Source organism: Aethalodelphis obliquidens, unplaced genomic scaffold (assembly GCF_003676395.1).
Source record: "Aethalodelphis obliquidens isolate GAN/ISIS:26980383/991018 unplaced genomic scaffold, ASM367639v1 scaffold34, whole genome shotgun sequence".
Lineage (NCBI taxonomy): Eukaryota > Metazoa > Chordata > Mammalia > Artiodactyla > Delphinidae > Aethalodelphis > Aethalodelphis obliquidens.
In genome coordinates, this window is record NW_020837978.1 from 20,782,040 (window position 1) to 20,805,782 (window position 23,743).

At 39.5% G+C, this 23,743-nt stretch overlaps 1 protein-coding gene and 1 non-coding gene across 2 annotated transcripts in view; one reads left to right on the top strand and one right to left on the bottom strand.

Moving 5' to 3' along the window:
• SLC17A2 (solute carrier family 17 member 2) overlaps positions 1–23,743 on the bottom strand; it is a 60,935-nt gene that overhangs the window by 12,339 nt on the left and 24,853 nt on the right. The window contains exons 2-5 of the mRNA XM_027128555.1: positions 4,978–5,088; positions 2,883–3,094; positions 811–1,044; positions 638–725 (exon numbers count right to left, since the gene is read on the bottom strand). Of these exons, the coding sequence (XP_026984356.1) occupies positions 638–725; positions 811–1,044; positions 2,883–3,094; positions 4,978–5,005 (562 nt within the window). The 5' untranslated portion in view covers positions 5,006–5,088. The remainder of the gene's footprint in view (positions 1–637; positions 726–810; positions 1,045–2,882; positions 3,095–4,977; positions 5,089–23,743) is intronic.
• Positions 4,767–4,840, top strand: TRNAR-CCG (transfer RNA arginine (anticodon CCG)). Its single transcript has one exon. It is a non-coding gene; the product is annotated as a tRNA-Arg (tRNA).

Below are 23,743 nucleotides of genomic sequence, written 5' to 3' on the forward strand. Positions count from 1 at the left end.
GTAGAGAACAAACATATGGACACCAAGGGGGGAAAGCAGCGGGGGGTGGGGGGTGGTGGTCTAATGAATTGGGAGATTGGGATTGACATGTATACACTGATGTGTATAAAATGGATGACTAACAAGAACTTGCTGTATAAAAAAATAAATAAAATAAAATTCAAAAGAAAAGAAAATGAGAGTTAAAAATTATCTTCAAAGGCATATTGTGAATATTAGCTCAGAAGAGTAAAGAACTCAGAATAATGTGGGCTCTTGAAACTCTACTTTCCGGACTGATTTATCTCCTCACCACTGATAGTCTTAATTCTCATTTGCATATCTTTGCTAAAATGGTGTTTATACAGTTTACTTGTTTTTTTTTTTTCTATTTTTGCAAATTCTTAAAGTTCTAAAGTTTTCCCTACAATGCTTTTCTGACTGCCCTCACAGTGCTCACAATGGTCTTTTCTGCTTCTGAGTCTTAGTGGCTTCACAGCACAGATGTATCTGTCTTATTTGTTATGTAACTGTCTTACATTGTTGAATATTTTTACAGCACTTTTCTCCCTGTCCCCCAAACCATCCTATGCATAGAAGGAAAGGTGTAGTAGGGTGAAGCAGATTACAAAGTTGTGATCTATATGCATTTCCTTACCTGATCCCGCAATGCTGGTGAGCTTGCTTCGTTCAAGTGGGGGAGCCCATTTTGCCCAAATTGTAAACTGACCTGTCCATGCCATTCCCTGAAATGAAAATCATTAAGACTCTTGATCTCTAGTAGAATTCAGGAATCCATATCCCACACAGAATGAGAAAGTAACCGGCTACCTGGGCCATGCCCTGGACTGTCCGAATCACAATAACCAGAATCACTCCAAAGTCAGCAGCCAGTGGTGTAAAGAGGGTGAGAAGGGAGGAGATCAGCAAACCAGCACCAAGCATCTGCTTTGCTCCAAATATCCCTGCTAAATAGCCACTTGGGATCAGAGTCAGTATTATCCCATAGCTGATGGAGCTAAAGATGATACCCTGAGTCTCTGGGCTCCATTCATATACAGAGGCCTGGGGGGAAAAAAAGGAAAATTCTTTGCTAAGAATTTCTTTTATAAAAATTCTAATTTATAGCCAGAGCTGCTTGGGGTTTTGACCCTCCTATAAAATATCAATTTTGGCTTTCCTCCATTTTTTACCAAACAAATATTCCACCTTTTCCAAACAACCAATTATATCTCTAATTTGCTCCTCTCAGAGAGAGAAAAAAATAGAGAAATGAAGAAGAAAAGGAAAAAAAATAGAGAAGTGAAGAAGAAAAGAGATAAAGAAATGATTACATAGGTAGTTGATAGGAAGATATAAATGAAATATAGTGAAAGAGCTTCTTTTAACTATCTTGGTTCTAGTAAATAATTCAGGTGACATGCTGACTCTCATTTTAAAAAATAAGGAAAACACATCTTTACTGAATGCTTATCAAAATTAGTCCCTAAAATCAAGTTTAGGAATCATGGTCTGCCCTGGCAGAGGTGACTTCCTAAAACACATATTACACATTAATAAGATCACATTTTCTTCTGATGTAACCCAATAAATAATTTTGGTAGACCACTAGATACATGGCATCATGGTATACATTGAAGTAAAGAGTCAAAAAATGTAAAATATGAAATATTTTGTCCACTTAAAATAACTATAAATAATACAAGATATATGACTCATGTCAGAATTCAAGTTTGAGGATGAACGGCAGTAAAATAGGGACTTTAAGAAGAGGGAAGAACAATTTGGGAAGGTCCCAGGAAGGAAGAAGTACTTGAACCATTCTTTGAAGAATACCTATGATTTGTGTAAAGAGAAATAGGAAAACTCATTCTTATTGAAGAAAAACAGCAAAAGTGGACTTGCAGTGTTTGGAGTGATACCCAGTGAAACTAACCGGGACTCTAACTTGCTCAGAGCAAAGACTCTCCCTGGGTCATTGATAGCAGACAGGAGTGTGCTGAGAAGTGGGCGCAGGTTCTGGAGAAGTACAGCATCTCAAGAGAGGAGTTTGCGACTTGAAGGTATTCTGGATTCTTGAGCACAGGTGTGTGAATGTGTAGAATGAATGATGGAAGAAAGACTGGAGACGGAGAGGTCATTGTAAATAAGCTGGCTCCGAGGTAACAAAATCATAAAATATGAGGATGACTTTAGAAATGTAAGATAAATGTTAGTTTAAAGAAAAAATTTAAATGGGTTATAACCATGATCCTTATACAAATAAAAAATGAACATGTAATAAAGATTTTATTTAACTCATTGATTAATGGGGGAATTGGTAAGATGTTACAACTGGCCCAAAGGAGAATTCAAAGACCCACACATTTATAAGTGGGAAGTAATGCTGAAATAGATTTTAAATATATAGCAAAACTGGCTTATTTAACTGAGAGGCAAGTGGAGGAGAGTAGCAATTGATTTTTCTCAGAACAAAATTCATTTGCAGAGCTATGGGCAAGAATCATTTGCATTACTATTTATTATATAGAACTTACTGAGTTGTAAAATGGCTCAAAGACTATGAAAAGTACAGAGACCTGCTTAAAATCAGGCAGAAGGATGTGCTTAGATACATCCTAGTGCCTAGTTTTTCATTGAAGATACCCAGTAATCTATTCCTTTCTAGAAGTGTTCACAATTTTTTCCTAGAGTCCCTACCCCCAACCTTGTAATCATAATAATCTCAGTGAGACTATTTTAATCACAGAGGTAAGCAATATCTCAAAGAAAAATACTTCCAGTCCTTTTTAGTTTGCCACTGAAAATTCATGCTTCTATATGCCACAGAATCAAGATACAATTCTTCCTTTCAAACTGGGTTTTCCCTCTCAACAAAGAGCCTTGTTCTCCATTATACTTACTCCCGAATTAAACTCCTTGGTGGATCTGTTGGAGTGATTGAGGGTGAATGCAAGAGGTCTTTCTGTGGAGGCATTGAATAAACCAGGCTGCTGAGTGCTATTCACCATGGCAATGATTGCAATGCTCAGACTCACACGCTGGGTTATCACGGTAAAGTTTGAGAAGTGCATGATGAGAGCCAGTCCATAGCGTAATGAACAGAATTCAGGAACTAGGGAATAACACAGATGTCTGCAGTGAGTATACTGACTGAGATCACCTTCTTTCCATTTCTCCCACTGCTAAGTCTGAGAAAACTACAGATGATTTCATGCAGTCCCACTATCTTTTTTCACCGAAATAATCGTAACTACAACCCTTCTTTGTCATATTCTTTAGTTGGCTTCAAGACAATAAATCGGGGATCTTACCATAAAGTAAAACAAATACGGCCTTTTTTCAGAGGTGTGGGAAGCAGATGAAAATATAAGAAAAATTAAATGAAGGCATTTATGTCACATTGTTCCAAAATAAAGTGCATGAGGAAGATGGGGAAGAGCCAGTCACAGAACCTGAGTCTCCTAGTTTCAAGTCTGTGGTCCCATCTGTTTTGCATATTCATCTACCATAAAGCTTGGAAGTTTATACTTAGAGAGCTGCCTTTGAATTAAGCTAACGTCCAAAGGTTCTCTTTTATTTATTTATTTTTGTTTTTTTTAATTCATGCTCATGCCTAATTCGAAATTTTCTGCTATTTCTTTTTTTTTCTTTTGAAGATGTTGGGGGTAGGAGTTTTTTAATTAATTAATTAATTTTTGCTGTGTTGGGTCTTCTTTTCTGTGTGAGGGCTTTCTCTAGTTGCTGCAAGCGGGGGCCACTCTTCATCACGGTGCGCGGGCCTCTCACTATCACGGCCTCTCTTGTTGTGGAGCACAGGCTCCAGACGCGCAAGCTCAGTAGTTGTGGCTCACGGGCCTAGTTGCTCCGCGGCATGTGAGATCCTCCCAGACCAGGGCTCGAACCCATGTCCCCTGCATTAGCAGGCAGATTCTCAACCACTGCGCCACCGGGGAAGCCCCAAGGGCTCTCTTTTAAAATACCTGATATATACTGTATAAATGAGCGCAACCACTAACTCCTTAGTGTAATGTTCACTTGGAAGTATTTTTGTTGTATGTCACTAGGCTCTGCCTTCACATATATTCAGCTTAAAAAAAAACTAATATGGGGAACCATTTTTACTGTTTGTAGGTGATACGGTACTGGAGGAACTGTCATTCTGTTACAAGAGCAACACATTCTTTTAGGTCCCTGTGAAGTGGAACAATGGGCCTATATTGAAAGGGTTCCCATGTGAATGATGGATTAAATTTTTTTGCACATTTGGAGAAATGGGACTAAAGAGAAACAAAGAGAGAACCTGTGAATAAACAGATAAACATATAAAAATATATATATAATGGGAGAAATAATTTTTAATGGCCAAATAGGCTCAGGGATGAGATTTGGTTGCCTGCAAAAGAATTATTTCCCTATTACTGGAGGTTTCCAAAGCTCATGGGAAATAACCAGCTACATAGCAAAGATATTGTAGCAGGAACTCATATATGGGTTAGGGGTTTGTTTAAAATGACTTTTTCTGGACTCCTTCCATTCCTTATGTCCTGGGATTCAGTGATCATTTGACGTAATTTCTCATAGATACCTCATTGGGGCTCCCTAAGGAAAAAGTAGCAGGTAACAGAATGAGGGGCTGGATCTGGTCCAATGTTACACTGGGAGAATCTCCACAACAGGGAGGCTTGATAAAAAACAAAGGAGAAGGAATGGAGAACGAGGATGTGGAAATAAAACTTCCACTCTTCCATAAGGTAGCCTGCAAATACAAGACGTGACTTGGGACTTCCCTGGTGGTCCAGTGGTTAAGACTCCATGCTCCCGATGCAGGGGGGCCCAGGTTCGATCCCTGGTCAGGGAACTAGAGTCCGCATGCCGCAACTAAAGGTCTTGAGTGCCGCAACTAAGACCCGGTGCAGCCAAATAAATAAATTTTAAAGAAAAAGAGAGAGAGAGAGAGAGAGAGAGAGAGAGAGAGAGAGAGAGATGTGGCTTTACCTTTCCTGGTGGAAGGCTTCTCATCCATTTGGCTCCTCTGGGAAATGGTACCACACTTTGTGGGGGAGATTCCCTCTGCCCTGAATCTCTTTTACCACGACGGGCTTTTATCTATGGGGAAGAAGAACAATCCAAAACAAGACACACAAATAATTTTCTCGTGTTAATGTTGCATTCTCTCATCATCAATGAAAGTTTTGACCCAACACAGGTATATGATTTACATTTTGCAGTACGCTTCCTTATTGCTATGCTTACGGAGGACTCTATTTTTATAAGAAATCTGACTAAGTCCCAGCTAAGTGACGTAGAGCTAATCATTTAAATTCTCTAATTGGCCATTTCCTTGTCTGTTCAATAAAAATAAATCTCCTTTCTGAGTGGTGCTGGAAGAACTGAATGAAAAAATTGCAAACCACAGAGAACCATGCAAAGGTAAGGCATATTATGGCTTGAAGCAAGGTCAGAAGACAGGAAAATTAAGCCCAAGAGCTGGGGAGGAAAGTTCCAGAGCAGCCCTTTCTTTCATTTTGACCATGTTTCTGTACATCTTTCTGTACAACCAGAACAACGTCCCATGGTTCCTTCTTTGAACATGAAGAATGACATTGCATAACACACATATATATAATACTAATAGTATTTAATGGTTTAAAATGTTTATTCTTGTCTTTGCTAACACAATTTGGACACTTTACTGGGCTGAAAAGTTCTTCAAATCACCTGAATGAGGGCTTTCTACTATAATTATGAATAAATCCAGCTACTTGATAGGTAAAGAGAATTCATGACCTCGAAATGGACATGTCTAATTTGATACCTGTACCCCAATATTTGGGGATTCATACATTTATTTCTTTTAGGTACAATCCTCATGCTAAGGATATAAGTTTTGCAGTCATTCCTAAACTGAAGCGTCCATGACCTCACAAACACTTGTCTCATGCTTATACTGCATCATCCGAAGCTTTGCATTCTTTCTGCGCATACATTTAACAAGACTTACCTGCACACTTAAGAATGGAGGATGGAGGATCATAATGAAAGAGACAGGTGAAGAATTTTGTTCAAAAATATTCTTTGCAGTATTATTACAACATAATATTGGAGACAAATTAACCTAACCATAAGGGTTTGGTGAGTCAATTTTAATAGATTCTTATAGTGGACTTTATTAAAATAATGTTTTCAAAGATATGGAATAATATTAAGGAAATGCCTGTACTCTAGTATGCAAAACAAGCACTATGCCTGTGTTGATACTCGCACATCCAAGAAGAGAGAAATGGATTCACACAAGTGCCAGCAATGGCTATTTCTGGGTTGCAGAACACACTGTGGTCACGTAATTCTTTATGATTTTCCATGTCTATCAAGTGATTTTTTTAAACAATTAGTAGTTATTTTATACTCAGTGTCTTTGAAGGAACAATAATTAGGCTTCATAAAGCCAGTCAGCGTAGTTTTCTGCTTGCCAAATGGCTCTAGAATTCTGAGAACAAGGTCACCCCATCTGAGTTTTGAAATTTTCTTTTTTTGTTACAATGTACCCAAATAGATGCCCAGTTGCCAACAAGAGAATGTCAGCACCAGGAAACATGTTGGCTTTTGCTGTGCTTTTTTTAAAACATCTTTACTGGAGTATAATTGCTTTACAATGGTGTGTTAGTTTCTGCTTTATAACAAAGTGAATCAGCTATACATATACATATATCCCCATATCACCTCCCTCTTGCATCTCCTTCCCACCCTCCCTATCCCACACCTCTAGGTGGTCACAAAGCACTGAGCTGATCTCCCTGTGCTATGTGGCTGCTTCCCACTAGCTATCTATTTTATATTTGGTAGTGTATATATGTCAATGCTACTCTCTCACTTCGTCCCATCTTACACTTCCTCCTCCCCGTGTCCTCAAGTCCATTCTCTACGGCTGCCTCTTTATTCCTGTCCTGCCCCTACATTCTTCAGAACCATTTTTTCTTTTTTAGATTCCTTATATATGTGTTAGCACATGGTATTTGTTTTTCTTTATCTGACTTACTTCACTCTGTATGACAGACTCTAGGTCCACCCACCTCACTACAAATAACTCAATTTCGTTTCTTTTCATGGCTGAGTAATATTCCATTGTATATATGTGCCACATCTTCTTTATCCATTCATCTGTTGATGGACACTTAGGTTGCTTCCATGTCCTGGCTATTGTAAATAGAGCTGCAATGAACATTGTGGTACATGACTCCTTTTGAATTATGGTTTTCTCAGGGTATATGCCCAGTAGTGGGATTGCTGGGTCGTATGGTAGTTCTATTTTTAGTTTTTTAAGGAACGTCCATACTGTTCTCCATAGTGGCTGTATCAATTTACATTCCCACCAACAGTGCAAGAGGGTTCCCTTGCACTGTGGAGGTTTCTCCACACCCTCTCCAGCATTTATTGTTTGTCGATTTTTTGATGATAGCCATTCTGACTGGTGTGAGGTGATACCTCATTGTAGTTTTTATTTTATTTATTTTTTACATCTTTATTGGAGTATAATTGCTTTACAATGGTGTGTTAGTTTCTGCTTTATCACAAAGTGAATCAGCTATACATATACATATATCCCCATATCTCTTCCCTCTTGCATTTCCCACCCTCCCACCCTCCCTGTCCCACCCTTCTAGGTGGTCACAAAGCACTGAGCTGATCTACCTGTGCTATCCAGGACATGGAAGCAACCTAAATGTCCATCAACAGATGAATGGATAAAGAAGATGTGGCTCATTGTAGTTTTGATTTGCATTTCTCTAACGATTAGTGAGAAATCATTAATGATGTTGAGCATCCTTTCATGTGTTTGTTGGCACTCTGTATATCTTCTTTGGAGAAATGTCTATTTAGGTCTTCTGCCCATTTTTGGATTGGGTTGTTTGTTTTTTGATATTGAGCTGCATGAGCTGCTTGTAAATTTTGGAGATTAATCCTTTGTCAGTTGCTTCATTTGCAAATATTTTCTCCCATTCTGAGGGTTGTCTTTTCGTCTTTTTTATGGTTTCCTTTGCTGTGCAAAGCTTTTAAGTTCCATTTGTTCCCATTTGTTTATTTTTGCTTTTATTTCCATTTCTCTAGGAGGTAGGTCAAAAAGTTTTGCTGTGCTTTGGAAGGCTTTCCAGTCCTGCTAACATCTGGATGATATCAGGAGTTCAGTTCAGGGCTCTACACTCAGATCTTAGCTGACCCGGAGTTTGGACCATTTTCTATTTGATCTCTCTTGTTATGTAAGATCCCAAGACTTGGCAGAAGGCAATTTTTCAACTGTATACTCAGCTACAAGTACTTGTACTCCACTGAAAGGTTTCCCACCAACTTCTCCAACCAATCTGACAAACATTGGGCTCTAGAGCTGAAAGAGACTTGGAGATTCTCTGACCCAACTGTTCTTTTTTTTTTTTGATGAGGAGATTGATGTGCAGAATGCTTGAAAAGTTGCTTTGAGTCACAGAGTATACTGAGTCAGCACCAGGTCTCCCCATGCCCAGACTACTGCTTTTTTCTATCTATTAATACTACTTCCTCTTTATGGGCATATTTTAAGCACAAGCTTAAAATACAATTGGGTAGTTTCATTTTAAGGTATTCCAGATAGGAATTTATATGATTTTAAGTTAAGGTTTTTTTTAAAAAATTGAAGTATAGTTGATTTACAATATTATATTAGTTTCAGGTGTACAGCATAGTGATTCAGTATTTTTGCAGATTATACTCCATTCTAAGTTATTACAAGATAATTGCCATAATTCCCTCTGCTCTACAGTATATCCTTGTTGCTTATCTATGATTTTAAATTAAGTTTTAATCATTTATTCCAGAAGGAAATTTGATGATGAAAATACTTTCAGGTTGAGCTTTGAATATTTAAAAAAAAAAAAGACTACTCTTTCTTGCTTGTTTTTTTTGGCGGTATGTCGGCCTCTCAGTGTTGTGGCCTCTCCCGTTGCGGAGCACAGGTTCCGGACGCGCAGGCCCAGCGGCCATGGTTCACTGGCCCAGCCGCTCCGCGGCATGTGGGATCTTCCCGGACCGGGGCACGAACCCCTGTCCTCTAGCATCGGCAGGCGGACTCTCAACCACTGCGCCACCAGGGAAGCCCTTTCTTGCTTTTTTGATTAGTGGAATTATATCACAAACCCATCCCTTCAGTTCCCATTCCATATGCTGCCATCCCTACCTTGGCTTTCATTGTTTCAAATGCTACTTTGAAATTTGCCTTAATAGCTAACTTCAGTTGTTAATTGCCCTGTTTCCTGTGTATGAGACAAATGCGGAAATCAGGCAGACATCCCAAACCAATCGGAAAGAGGGTCCTTCTGTGACATAGTAATGGCAACTATTTTTCTAAAATAATCACAGAATCATATGATAGTATGTGATCTGAGAACTGGCACAATTGATATCACTTAGAGACAGTGGAATGAGTTTTAGCCCAATTACAAACATTGTCAAGGACCTTCCTACTCAGGAGTGACATTTCTAAAAAATAGTGAATCCTAGTGTCAAAACTGTAAATAGGGGCTTCCCTGGTGGCGCAGTGGTTGAGAGTCCGCCTGCCGATGCGGGGGACACGGGTTCGTGCCCCGGTCCGGGAAGATCCCACATGCCGTGGAGCGGCTGGGCCCGTGAGCCATGGCCGCTGAGCCTGCGCGTCCGGAGCCTGTGCTCCGTAACGGGAGAGGCCACAACAGTGAAAGGCCCACGTACCGCAAAACAAAAAACAAACCTGTAAATAGACATGGAAAAAATGAATTAAAATTAAGTAAAATAAAAATTCTATACCTTAAAAATAATTTTATGACACAAAATAGAGTTATATTTGGTATAAAAATAATATAGACATAGACAAGATGACATGCATAAGCAAAATAATTTTTATCCTCTTACTATTAGTCTAGAACTCACAATTTTGTTATAATGGTCTTTCTGTTGCTCTTAGATTTCCCTTAATACTGAGCCTGTCTTGCATCACCTCTGTTAGCCGAGTCCCCTAGTTTACTCAAAGTAAATGTTACATGTGGTTGAAAGAGCAGGAACCTGCAGGTCAAAGGGTATCCAAGGACCAATTCTTCTCTGTCATTTACAGTCCGAGTAAAGCAGAGCAGATTTTATAAGATCCCAGAGCTGTCACAGTTTCATAGGAAAAATGGGGATAATATTACTTCACAGGACTATTGGGAATGAAAACAAAGGTATGAGATACGCCTTCTCAATGTAAAATATCATAATTGTAAAATGTTATTGATATTAACAACAGAAATAATAATAAGTAGTCACAAAATTGGCACTTGGGCCCTCTCAGATTAATAAATACAGGTTTACAGCACATGAAATATCTTTCTGTAAAAATGCTTTTGATTGACTGTTAAATTGGTTTTAAATGTTTCCTTTTAGAAGTGGGTTCTTCTGGACTAGAATCCAGAAGATGGATGAGGAAGGGATGCACCTTGCTACCAACACCAGAGAACATGCCAAGAAGTAATTTCTTCCATGCTAGTCAAACTGAGGCCTCTTTTATCACCTGTTTACCTTTCTGAAAGATTGGTAGTTCTGGAATAAAATTGGTTATTCCAGTAGGTCATTTACATCATGCTGTTAGTTCATGTGAACGTAATCATGAAAAAAAGAAAAAGAAAAATGTACTAAGCGGGCTTCCCTGGTGGCGCAGTGGTTGAGAGTCCGCCTGCCGATGCAGGGGACACGGGTTCGTGCCCCGGTCCAGGAAGATCCCACATGCCGCGGAGTGGCTGGGCCCGTGAGCCATGGCCGCTGAGGCTGGGTGTCTGGAGCCTGTGCTCCGCAACGGGAGAGGCCACAACAGTGAGAGGCCCGCGTACCGCAAAAAAAAAATGTACTAAGCACCAATAGTAGGTAATCCTAGAAGGCAGGGTTAGGTCAAAATTAAGGTGCAACTTGGGCCCTGCCCACAGGGGACTCACAGCTCTGCTCACCAAGAAATAACACAGGAGTGTTTGGGCACCTTTCCTCCAAGGAACAACATCAGGTATATCTTCCAGGCCTGTATGAGTCCATCTCTGCTATGGAATTGGGGTTTTCTCTGGGCAGGATGGGAGAGGGCACCTTCATTGCGTCTTTTCCCCTAGGCCTTCCCATCACAGCACTGATAGGTACTAACCATAATCTCTTGGGGCACCTTTCCTCAGCTGTACAATGAGGGCAACAAACCAGGTGATCTCCACAAGTGTAGAGGTTTTCTTGCCTTCAATCTTATCCACAACTTTGTTCATATTCTCCTTTTCCTGAGAGACAATTTCAACTATATACAGAAATCTGAAAAGGCCCATGAATCACAGTCCCCAAACTTCGTTAGTTCTGATCCAGTATTTTATTCTGCAGCCAAAGCCTGTTCGATTCATCAAGGTGTCACAGTAAATACTTACGGAATCCTTGGAGAAGTGACAATTGTCCACAGAGTCCATTGACACTGGTGGCCTCTCAAACCTTGCTGTAGGGTCTTGACTGAGTCAATTACATTTTTTAGAAAGTTTCTTCTTCATTTTGAAATCAGAAACCATATTCCCAGGTGGAGATCCTCAGGCTGCTGACAATGTTTTCCTCTGACTTTCCCTTAAACTCTTCCCTCCCTTTAATGGATCTCTGATTGATTAGTAATTATCCTCTGATCCCCAAAGAAGAAATGCACTTACCTTCACCATTAAATCAGTATTGTAAGCCCTAGACTATAGGCTACCTTGAAGAAAGAAGGCATTTTCGTCCCTTCTTCTCTTTCAAATAATTCCACAATTTCACAAGGATAAATATTGCATCACACGGCAGGCAGACTGCACTAGGTTTAGCCCTACGTTCTCGGAGCACAGAGCCTGAGTTTGGCTTTGCCGCTTAATTTTTAACTTCATTTTCAAGTTCTCGCTGATAGAATATCTCAAAAGATGACACCATGTTTTTCCTGCTTTGAAGTCTGCAGACAGCTGAAAAAGTCAACACGACTTTTTCCTGAAGGGGAGGCAGCATGATGTGGAAGAAAGATCAGGGCTCCTGGAACTGGAGGAATGAGGTCAACCCCACCTTCACTTCCTAGTGTTTTCTGTGGCCTTGGACAAGTCATTTAACCTCCTTGAACTGGTTTCTACCTTAGTAAAACAAGGGTTTAATGCTCAACTCATGAGGTTATTGGGCAAATAAAATGAAATACATATGCTAACCAGTAATAGGTCCTCAATAAATGAGATGCCCCCATAAAAGGGTTCTGTTAAACCAGCTAGACTTCCCTTAAGCATTTGGTGCCCACAGCTTAATAAATGTGAACTTTGGCTACTCTGACATCTTCCCATGAAGCTACCCTGCATCCTTCCTTCCTGCTTCTTATCTGTGCTCTTTCTCATCCAGTCTCTACTTGACTCTTGGTATTTGGACTTGTGTGTTATTTGAGATTCTTAAATTTTGGACTGTGGTTGCTACTGGGTCTTCCCAGTTTGACTCTCAGCCCTTATAAAATGAGGTGAAGTCCTGCCCTTTCTGCCTTTATTAGCTTTAAACTGCCTTAGTTGAGTTTCCCTGTCCCAGTTAGTCTTGCCCAAGGAGCCTATTGGAACCAGCACCTTAGCTTAACTACTTGTTTCCTCTGTATTAGTGTTCTATTGTGGCTGTAATCAATTACCACAAACTTAGTGACTTAAAGCACCATATATTTATTCTTCCAGTTCTGGAGGTCAGAAGTCCCAAATGGGTTTCCCTGGGCCCAAAATCAAGATGCCGTCAGGGCCACACTCTCCCTGGAGGCTTTAGGGGAGAATCTATTTCATTTTTTCTGGCTTCTAGATGTCACCTGCCTTCCTTGGCTCATGGCCACGTCCTCCATCTTTAAAGGCAGCAGCATAACATCTTCAAATCTTTCTAACTCTGACCCTCCTACCTCCCTCTTTATAAGGACCCTGGTAATTATATTGGGCTCACTTGGAAAATCCAGGATAATCTTCATGTCTCAAAATCCTTAATCATACACACAAAGTCCCCTTTGCCATACAAGGTAACATGTTCACAGGTTGCGGGGATCAGGATGTGAAAATCTTCAGGTGGCATTCCTCAGCCTACCACAGTCCACTTTTGAAAAGTGGAGAAGTAGCATGGAGAGCTGAAACAACAGTGTCTTCCTTCCTGTAATTGAAAATTCTGGTTATGACTTATTATAAAGTCATTCTGTACTTGGTCAGCCAATAAAAATAGTTAAAAAGAAGGCAAATGAGAACTTCTTTTGCCTAGTTTGCCCCAATGAAGGTGTGACATTTTCTAATTTGTGCAAAGGTACAGCATGACCTGGCAGCAGCCTTGGCAGAAAAAGTAGCTGAGACTGGATCCCCAAAATAGGACTAAATATAATAAGGAAAGAGTGATCAACAGTGTCCAATGCCAGAAGGTTCAAACTATATTTTTCAAGCTACATATTTTGTTTAAGTAGTGTAGTCCTATGGTTGGATTTTGCAAGCTCCCTGAAGGAATCGTGTACTTTGAGAATTTCTATATCCATAGCTCTTGGCACAGTATTTGGACTATAGAATATATTCAATAAACATTAGTTCATTGAATGGATGAATTCTTGAGTCACGCTTGCCATTAAAAATCAAGATTTCTGTAGCTGGTCCAAACCCCTTAGCCCCCATCATGATTTTCACATAACAAAGTGTCAAATCAACTCAGTGAGCTCCACACTTAATAAGTATCTATAACTTATTTATAAATATCAAGAGTAATGTAGCAGAAAAGATCAGAATCTTAGAAAGTTAAGTCTCTTTGGCCTGGCATTAGCAGCTGTTTCTAATCAGAGCAGTTGAATCCCACACTCTTTTCTGAGAATTTATTATATTCCAGACAGGATGCTAGCTTCTGAGAATATCAATTTGTTTAAGACCTGACCCATGACTCCACAGAGTTCAGAGTCCACTGAGCGAGACTATACACAAAGACAGACAACTAGGATGAAAAGTAATAAAAACTAACAATATAAGCGTGCACAAAGCACTAGGAGAGAACAAATAAGGACCCCTGTCAACACAGGGGTGTCAGAGGAAGGCCTTCTGGAGAAGGCAGTCTGGTCAGTCTTCATGGGTGCCGTGAAAGAGCCAGTAATATAGGGAAAGGACTTTCCAGAAAGAACACGGCCATAGAGGCAGGTGTGGGGAATTAGAATTGTTCAACATCCCTGGGGATTAAAGTACAAAGGCATGAAGGAAATTTGGTCAACTGACGGGGAACATGACAAACATTAAAAAAAAAATCAATTGCTTTTCTCAGTAGTAGAAATAACTAGCCAAGAATGGAAATTGAAAGAAGCTTTTAATGTTCTCTAGTAACAAAAACTCTAAAATTTTTAGGAATTATTTGAACAAGAAAAGTATGACTCAAAGGAAGAAAACAATAAAATTGCATTAAAAGACATAAAACAAGATCTGGCTAAATGGAACTATATACTATATGATTGGGTGGGAGAACTTAATATCATAAAAATATTGATCTTTTCTGAATTAATAGACAGATTCAGTAAAAATCCAACTAGAAGAAGAAAAGATGGAAGGACACACTGGAAATACCCTAAATGTTCATCAATGGGACTAACAGAATACATTGTGATACAGCCTTATCACAGAAAATTAAGCAACAGTTTAATAGAATGAGTTGCATCTATACCATTTGACTTGGATGCTTTTGTACAATGTCATGTAATTTTTTTTTTTTTTGCGGTACTTAGGCCTCTCACTGTTGTGGCCCCTCCCGTTGCGGAGCACAGGCTCCGGATGCGCAGGCTCAGCGCCCATGGCTCACGGGCCCAGCCGCTCCGCGGCATGTGGGATCTTCCCAGACTGGGGCACGAACCCGTGTCCCCTGCATCGGCAGGCGGACTCTCAACCACTGTGCCACCAGGGAAGCCCAATACCATGTAATTTTAAATGAGTAAAGCAGATGCAGAGTACATTGAAAGAGATCCATTTTTTTCTAAATTTTGAATTTATTTATCCAATTTCGAATTTATTTACCCAAGAAAAGCCTCTATGAGTATTTTTGTATGAGATTCTATGAACCAGACCTGGCTGTTAACTTTGGTTATCTGATTTGGGTAACTAGTGAGATGCTAAAAGAAACCTATAAAACTAAACAAAAAGGTGACTGCAGAAAAGGAACAGTTATAGCCTATGCGTGTAGAATTGTGTGTGTGTGTAAGTTTACATATGCACACATTTGTCTATGTGTGTACGTACATGTACATACATATACGTATGTATGGGTTTCTTTGTTTTTCTGTTCTGCGTTCTGAACAAATCTCTCAAAATTTTCTTCCACTGCCCTAAAATAGCACTTCTTAAATTTAATGTGCATACGAATTACATAGGGAACTTATTAAAGTGTTAAATATATGGGTGTGGGTGGGCCTGAGGTTTAGCATTTGTATCAAGCTTCCAGATGGTGCAAGTTCCCATGCTGCTGGCCCATTGTTACTTTGTGTAGAAAGAAATGCTCTTATACTCTCTTCCATTGTATTTAGTCTACAATTCATTCCAGGAATAATATTTAGTCAAAAATTTATTTAGCAATAGAGGTCCTTCTTGCAATGCCCATATTTTTCCTAGGATTTCTAAATTGTAAAAATAGTCAACTTTTCTTGTTTAATTTCTACTTATTTCAGTTTCGTAATTTCCTGGTGATTTTAACTAGAAGTTAATCCTTCATTTATTTCCTTGAGCAGTCTAAACATAGTTACCTTTACCTGACTAAAATTATTACCTTTACCTGACTAAAATTATTTTCTTTTAAAGTAAATTCATGTTCTGTTTGTTGAGTTTGACTGCTGTCTTTTAGGTCTATATTCATAAATTTTGAAATTTGGGGGTACAAACCAAATTAGTGTCTTTACTTATCTCTCTTTCTCAGTCTATCTTCTCTCCCCTCACTGTCTCTCTCAGTGCTTACCTTACACTGTCTAGAAATTTTTGTGTCACCTTCATCTGCATTTTAAGGTTCACGTTCCAGAACCATTCCAGGGCTTACCCTAGCATTCCAGGTCTCCTGCCCTGTGATAATATTCTGGTCATCCCAAATCTGGTCTCTGATTCTGTGGGCAGCTTGATTGAGGTCCCAGTTGCCAGCCTTAGTCTGTGTTTGCCCCGCTGCCTCCTCAGGACTCTATCCTGCGAAGGCCCATAGCCCTGGATGTCATCAGTCACAGAATGATCTGCCGCCTCTTTCATCATGTGTTAGATTCTAAGATGACCTCAGTCACCCCTGTCTCCTCCACGTTCATGCCTGTGTTCATGCCTTTGAGTGTGACCTGTGATTTGCTTCCAACCAACAGAATATAACAAAAGTGAAGGAATGTCATTTCCATTATTATATTATATTATATATTATTATATTATATATTATTATATTATATATGATTATATTATATATGATTATATTATATATTATTATATTATATTATATATTATTATATTATATTATATTATATTATCCTCCATCTTGCTAACAGGTTTGCTCTCTTACGCTTTTGTTGGCTTGGAGGAAACAAGTGGCTGTATTAGGGAACACCCACCCAGGCAGAAACTAGGAGCCTGTAGGAGCTGAGGCAGCCTCCACCAGGAAATTTAAACCTTCAGTTCTGCAGCTGCAAGGGACTGGATTTTGCCAACAACTCGAGGGAGCTTGGAAGTGGATATTTCCCCCATCATGCCTCTGATGAGACCTCAGGCTCTTCCAACACCTGGATTGCAGCCAGGTGAGACCCTGAAGCAGAGAACCCAGCTAAGCCATGTCTGAGCGGACCTACAGACACTGGGTCAAAATAAATACGCAGTTTTTCAAGCCACTAAGTTTCTAGTAATTCATTTTGCAGCAATAGATAACTAATACCCATGAGCAGTAGAGTCTATCAGCACTAGATGTCAAACAGTGAGCCTGTCTCTGGTCCCATGTCCTTACAGAGACCACTCTTTATCTCTATCCTCTTGATTCTGAGAGGTCAAATTCCCAGACACCACTACCAGCTCTCAGTCCTCGGGTTCGGTAGGCCTGTGGCCTCAGCCCTGTGCAAAGATTTCTCCTTACTTTCTAGCTTACAGAGATGTTTATACTGTTTCTAAGTTTTGTTATTTCCCTCCTCTACTTATATTTTACCTACGAAATAGATAAAATATAATGAAATGAAATAAAGGAGAATGAATTTTATATTCATCTTAACCATCTTTACTCCAGTAAAGATATTTAAAAAAAGACACTTAAACACTAAAAAAACCACAAAAAAACCCATATATTTTTACACACTGGTCTGATTATTTTCTTCAGATAATGTCTTGGAAGTAAAATAAGTGGCTCAGTTGTAAAACTTACTACCAGACTGCCTTCCAGGGTGGTCATTACTTCACATTTACAACAGGCAATTCTCCAACAAGGCCCATGTCCTTGTACTTTATGCAATCCTAGTCTCCAGTTCTTCTGCTTTTATTTCTCTAATTTATGCAACACCCCAAGTCCTCAATAACCCTGCGTTGATGCTGTTGGGAGTACCAACTCTATCTCCTCCAGAACAGAGGCAGAGGTTCCTCTTAGAAAAATGTCAATCCGTCATAACCTCAAGTCTCCCCAACGTCATTTTCCACCTAATTTCTTTGTATGACTTGGGTCTCAGGATAGGCAGTTACCCCTGAAGTTTGATACCTGGATTTGTCTGAATTCTTAACCGAAACTTTAGACCACATCCAACGGAACACACTGCCTCTCAAGCCTTCAGCCGAGCTTATAGTTTTAACTACATAATTACCACCTGAGCATCTTCCAACGCAAAAGCCGCGAAACGACTCGGTCTCCAAAATTCACTCAACTTGCTGCACTGTACCAAATGTTAGTCTGAATGAGATAGAAAATATTTTTCAGGATTTAAAGGCCCAAGATCTTCCAACAATCAACTTACCACTTCCCAAGTTTCATGGGGGAGATTGGCAGTGGAGACATTCCAGGGTCAGTGGCTCTAATCTAGGAGGGAGCTTCAGAATCACCGGGGGAATTTTAGGAAAACACAGGTGCCGGGCTTCTCAGGACTGAAGCTTAAGCATGTGGATGGCAGCAAAACTTCCCCTTTAACAAAACAGCTGCTGCATCGCTAGACAAATGAAGACTGCTTTTTAAATTCTTATTATAAAGCTTGGCCTTAACCTAGTGGTTCTCAACCTTGGATAAACATTCAAACTGCCTGGGGAGATTTACAGAGCGCTAGTGCCTGAGCCGAACCCCAGAGATCCTGTTGTAATTATTCTCAAGTGTGTCCTGGGTGATGAGAATTTGAAAAGCTCCTCAGGTGATTCTAATGTTCAGGCAGACTGAACATGATTGAAATGATTCAAACCCTTCAAGTGGAGATTTTATTCTGGACAGCTGAGCTAGACCATGGCTCAGTCACCGGAAATAAAAGAGAGGCCACAGACTCATTTCCCAAAGAAAGCCGTTGCCCTCGTCTAGATGTGTAAAGAAGCCCTGGACACACTGTATCTAAAGCAGACCCAGGACAGATACTCCAGAAAATGCTGGATGAAGCAATAGGAGTCTTGGCTTTAGACTGTACCCTCTCCCACTCTAATACTAATTCCCAGTGAAGTGTTACCAAACTGACCACTGTGTCAATTGGCAAAGCAGGAGCGTGTGTGGGTGTGCGTGCATGACTTTCTACCCCAAACATACAGAAAAATATGATTCAACTTTCAGCATAGATCAAATTTTGTGTTCTAGTATTGTTTGATTTCAAATTATATCTTGGAGAGAATGCATGATTTTGAACTGGATAAATGCTCCCCACTGCTGAACCCCAAGTGCCTGACCCTGGGTTGACCCAGATCTCTCTCTCTGAAGGCTGAACGGAGCCATCATAACTCTAATGGGCAAAAGGCTGGTCTGGAAGTTCTCTCAGCTGCAGAAAGAGAAAAAGAACAAAACAAGCAAGCAAGCAGGCAAACAAGCCACCACAACACAAAACCGTGGAGGGGAGAGAGAGGAAGACGGGACTAAGGAGTGATAGTGTGATTTGATATTCAGAGGGGCGTGTGTGTGTGTGTGTGTGTGTGTGTGTGTGTGTGTGTGTGTTTGAGAGAGATAGAGACAGACATAGACAGAGACAAAAAGAGAGATAGAGCCCCAGCCCCAGTAGGGAGGAACAAAACGGCTTATCTCTTTCCTAGGATTCCTCCATCTTGCAGCCTAAAGACACAGGGCCCCTACTTGGCTTGCACTCTTAGTGATATGGGTCAAGGGTCAATGGGACTTGTGGTTTTTAAAAACTTTTTATTTTGAAATAATTTAAGACTTACAGAAAAGTTACAAGAAGAATACAAAGAACCCTCATATATAACCTTCACCTAGATTCACCTATTGTTAATATTACTCTTCTCTCCACCTATCCATCTATTTATAGATCTGTATCTCTCTCTATACATATAATTGCTGAAGCATCTGAGAATAAGTTGTAGGTCTCAACCTCTTTTAGCTTTAATACTTTATCCCTAAATTTGAACTTTGCCAGCTGTCCCAATGTGTCTCTTATAACATTTCCCTCCCTCAATTCAGGATCACACATTGCATTTAGTTGTCATGTTTCTTTAGTCTCTTTTAATCTGGAAAAGTTCCTCAGCTTCTTTACCTTTCATGACAATGAGTTTTTAAAGATTATAGGTGAGGTGTTTTATAGATTGATTTTTTTAAACTTCCCAGCAACGTGCCCTTGAAGACCAAAGATGTATTGGCAGCAGAGTTTGAAACAAGTGGAAGGTACATAGGAACCACAGAAAAGGGTCTGATCCAAGGGCTGAAAGCCTTGTCATCCCACTACTGCTTTATCAGGTATAGGTCTAGGGACCTGGCAGCACCTTCACTGTCCTGAAGGGTGTTAGAATGTAGAGGAGTCTTCCTAGAGGTGGGAGACTTATGGGAAGGGAGGCTGAGATTGAGTTTGGCTGTGGCTAAGTGTCAGGGAAGGGTTTTTGTTCATCTCTGGATGGAATCAGGTTCTGTCTGCAGGTCAGGGGTCCTTGAGATCTAGACTTAGGCTGTCTGGGCCCCTTTGAGGGGAGGGGATTAGGTGAGAAAGAGGAAGGGCCTAGCTTGGAATGAGCAAACAAACAGGTTCATTCTCCACCTTACCCCAGCACTCTGGACCAACAGTCGTTATGAATTTTCCCAGACATGTAATCACTCCATAAAGAAAATGTGCATGGGGAAGGGGAGGAAGGAGATGTGAGCTCTGCTGGATGCCTGACTATTTCATTCCCAGATTTATTTGTTTTTGTTTTTTGTTATTTTTGGCTGCACTGGGTCTTAGTTGTGGCATGTGGGATCTGTCCTTGCAGCGTGCAGTCTTCTCTCTGGTTGTGGCGTGTGGGTTTTTCTTTCTCTAGTTGTGGCGCGTGGGCTCTGTAGTTTGCAGCACACGGACTCTCTCACTGAGGCGCCTGCGGGCTCAGTAGTTGTGGCATGTGGGCTTAGTGGCCCCGCGGCATGTGGGATCTTAGTTCCCCGAACAGGGATCGAACCCGCGTCCCCCCTGCATTGGAAGGTGGATTCTTTACCATTGGATCACCAGGGAAGTCCCCCCAGATTTGTTTGAAATCAATCCACCTCATGTAGTCCAGGCTCTCAGTCCTGAACTTCCAAATAATATGGAATATTTTTAATGACCCTTGACATTTTTACAAGAGTCTTTCTGTAATTCCTGGACTCCCTTCTTCTCCTGGTGAACTTTTACTTCGTCTCCAGAACATAGCTCAGAGGTTATCACCTCTGCAGAAGTATCCAAGTTCTGCCAAGAGTTACTTGCTTCTTTGTTTTTCTTCCTCAGCCTCAACACTTTTTCTTACCTTGTATAACATTTAGAATATACTTAATTTTTAAAAGATATTTTAACTTTCTGGAAACTTTTAAAGGAAATACATTTTTTTTTTTTAGTTGATATATCCATAGGGTCCAGCCTAGTGTCTGCCATAAAAAAGCTGTTCAATAAATACTCATTGTGTGAATAAATGAATACATTTTAAATGACTGGATTTAATTGCCATTGTTAGTATGAATCACTTAAAATCATTCCTAAGAGCCAGATTAAATTTACATTTCTTCAATATTGGTCAAAGAAGTAGTTATGCTCTCATAAAGGCAAAACCATAGTACATAAGCCACCAAAAATGCAAGAGTGCCATCTACTGGTAAACATATAAACAGACAAGGCACTAAGGAGCCAGGCAAAATGTTTACTTTCAATGATGTGTCCCTTATGTAGTTTGTATAAAATGTGAAAGAAAGATGGAAGCAAAATTGACAGATGTTATATGGTATTTTCCTGGAAAATATTTTATACTAGTAATTTATGCAAAATATAATGATATTTTTTAATGAAAAAGAAATCAGTAAAACAAGAAACATTATACAAAATGATAAACTATTGAAAGTTTTTTCCACTTCTGTCCTTCCCCGCTAGATTAGGAATAAAATTAGGATGCCAATTTTTTCAATTTATGTTCAGTGTTGTATGGGATATACTAGCCAGTATAGTATGGGAAGAAAAATAAAGCTTACTGTTAAATGTTAATTGTCTAAATACTTCAATTAAAAGGCAAAGATTATTAGAATGGATTTTAAAAATGTAAGAACTGAACATATGTTAGCTAGAACAAAAACACCTGAAATATAAAAACACAGATAAGTTTAAAATAAATGTGTAGAAAAACATGTACTATGAAAACAGTAAGCATAAAAAGACTGGATTATCTATATTAAAAACAGATAAAGTAGAGTTGAAGACAGAGAACATTTTCAGAGATAAAGAGTGACATTTTATATTGGTAAAAGGGTCAGTTCACCAGGAAAGCATAATCATAAATGTGTATGAACTTAATGACAAAGTTCCAAAATACATGAAGTAAAAATGGAAAGAATTAAAGGGAAAAATAAGCAATTCTACAATCCCAGTTGGAGATTTTAATACCTTTCATACGGTAATGATTGAATAACTAGATAAAATATATGAAAAGTCATAGAAGATCTGAAAAACCCTATCCATCACCTTGAATGAATTGATATTTATAGGATATTACACTGAATATTTGCATCCACATTCTTTTCAAGTACACATGGTTCCATTCATAATGATAGACCATATTCTGGGCCACTATACAAGTCAATAAATTTAGAGGGATTTAAATCCTATAGAGTATGTTATCCAACCTCAGGAGGGATAAGTTAGAAATCAATAAAAAATAAGATATCTAGGGGAAAACCCCCAATATTTGGAAATTAAACATACTTCTAAATAATCTACCACTTTAAAAATCATAAGAAAAATTATAAAGTATTTTGAACTACAGAATAATGAAAAATAAGGCATACAAAACTTTGTGAGAGGCAACTGAAACAGTGCCTAGAGGAAAGTTTATAGTTTAAACTGTTTACATTAGAAAACAAAGATAACCAAAAATCAAAGCTTAGATCCTGTGAAGGTGGTATATCTAAGAGAAGACACACACCTCCATCACCACCTATAAAAGTGAGATCCCAAAGGGTGATAAAGGTGATTTAGAAGTAAACAGATCTCACTTCCTGGAAACTGCAAGAATTCTGGGAACGCTGGTGCTGAGCAGAGCAGGGAACAAAGAAAATAAAAAGAGAGAGAGAGAGAGACACTCTGGTAAGTTGTAACCACAAGCCAATTTTTATACATATTTGGGGTAAAATTTCACACCACTTGGGTTATCAAAACAACAACAACAAAAGCAAAAAACCCTCAAGCCATGAACTGAGTTTACTTCTTGACTGGTAGTATGCTAGCTGCCCGGCAAAAGCAAACACAAATCACCTCTGGAGGAAAGCACTTTCATGCCAGTCCTCAAAACCACAAATAATTTTACCAGAACAATCAAGAAAATAATAGTAAAACAACCAAGCACACAGAATGGACTGGAGGGCGAGAAGCAAGAATAGATGAATGGAGACTAGTTAGGAAGTTTCAATAAACCTGTGAAAAGTGACGGGGGATGATTTGTGTATTCCTGTTTAAAGTGAGTTTCTTGTAGACAACATATAGAGGGGGCTTGATCTGTGTGTGTGTATGTGTGTGTGTGTGTGTGTGTGTGTGTATGTGTGTGTGTATTCAATCTGACAACCTCTGCCTTTGAATTCGAGTATTTAGATAATTTACGTTAAATGTGATTATTGAGGGCTTCACTGGTGGCACAGTGGTTGAGAATCCACCTGCCAATGCAGGGAACACGGGTTCGAGCCCTGGTCCGGAAAGATCCCACATGTCGCGGGGCAACTAAGCCTGTGTGCCACAACTACTGATCCTGAGCTCTAGAGCCCGCAAGCCACAACTACTGAGGCTGCATGCCACAACTACTGAAGCCCGCGCCCCTAGAGCCCGTGCTCCACAAGAGAAGCCACCGCAATGAGAAGCCCGCACACAGCAACCAGAGACAAGCCCACGCGCAGCAATAAAGACCCAACGCAGCCAAAAATAAATAAATTTATTTAAAAAAAATATGATTATGGATATGTGTAGATTTAAGTCTGTCACCTTATTATTACTTTTCCATTTGTTCCATCTATTCTTTGTTCCCTTCTTCCTCATTATTCTCTTCTATTGAACAACATAAATATTTTTTTATTCTATTTTATTTCTTTTTGTGGCTTATTAGCCATAATTCTTTGTTTTGTCATTTCAGTGGTTACTTTAGAC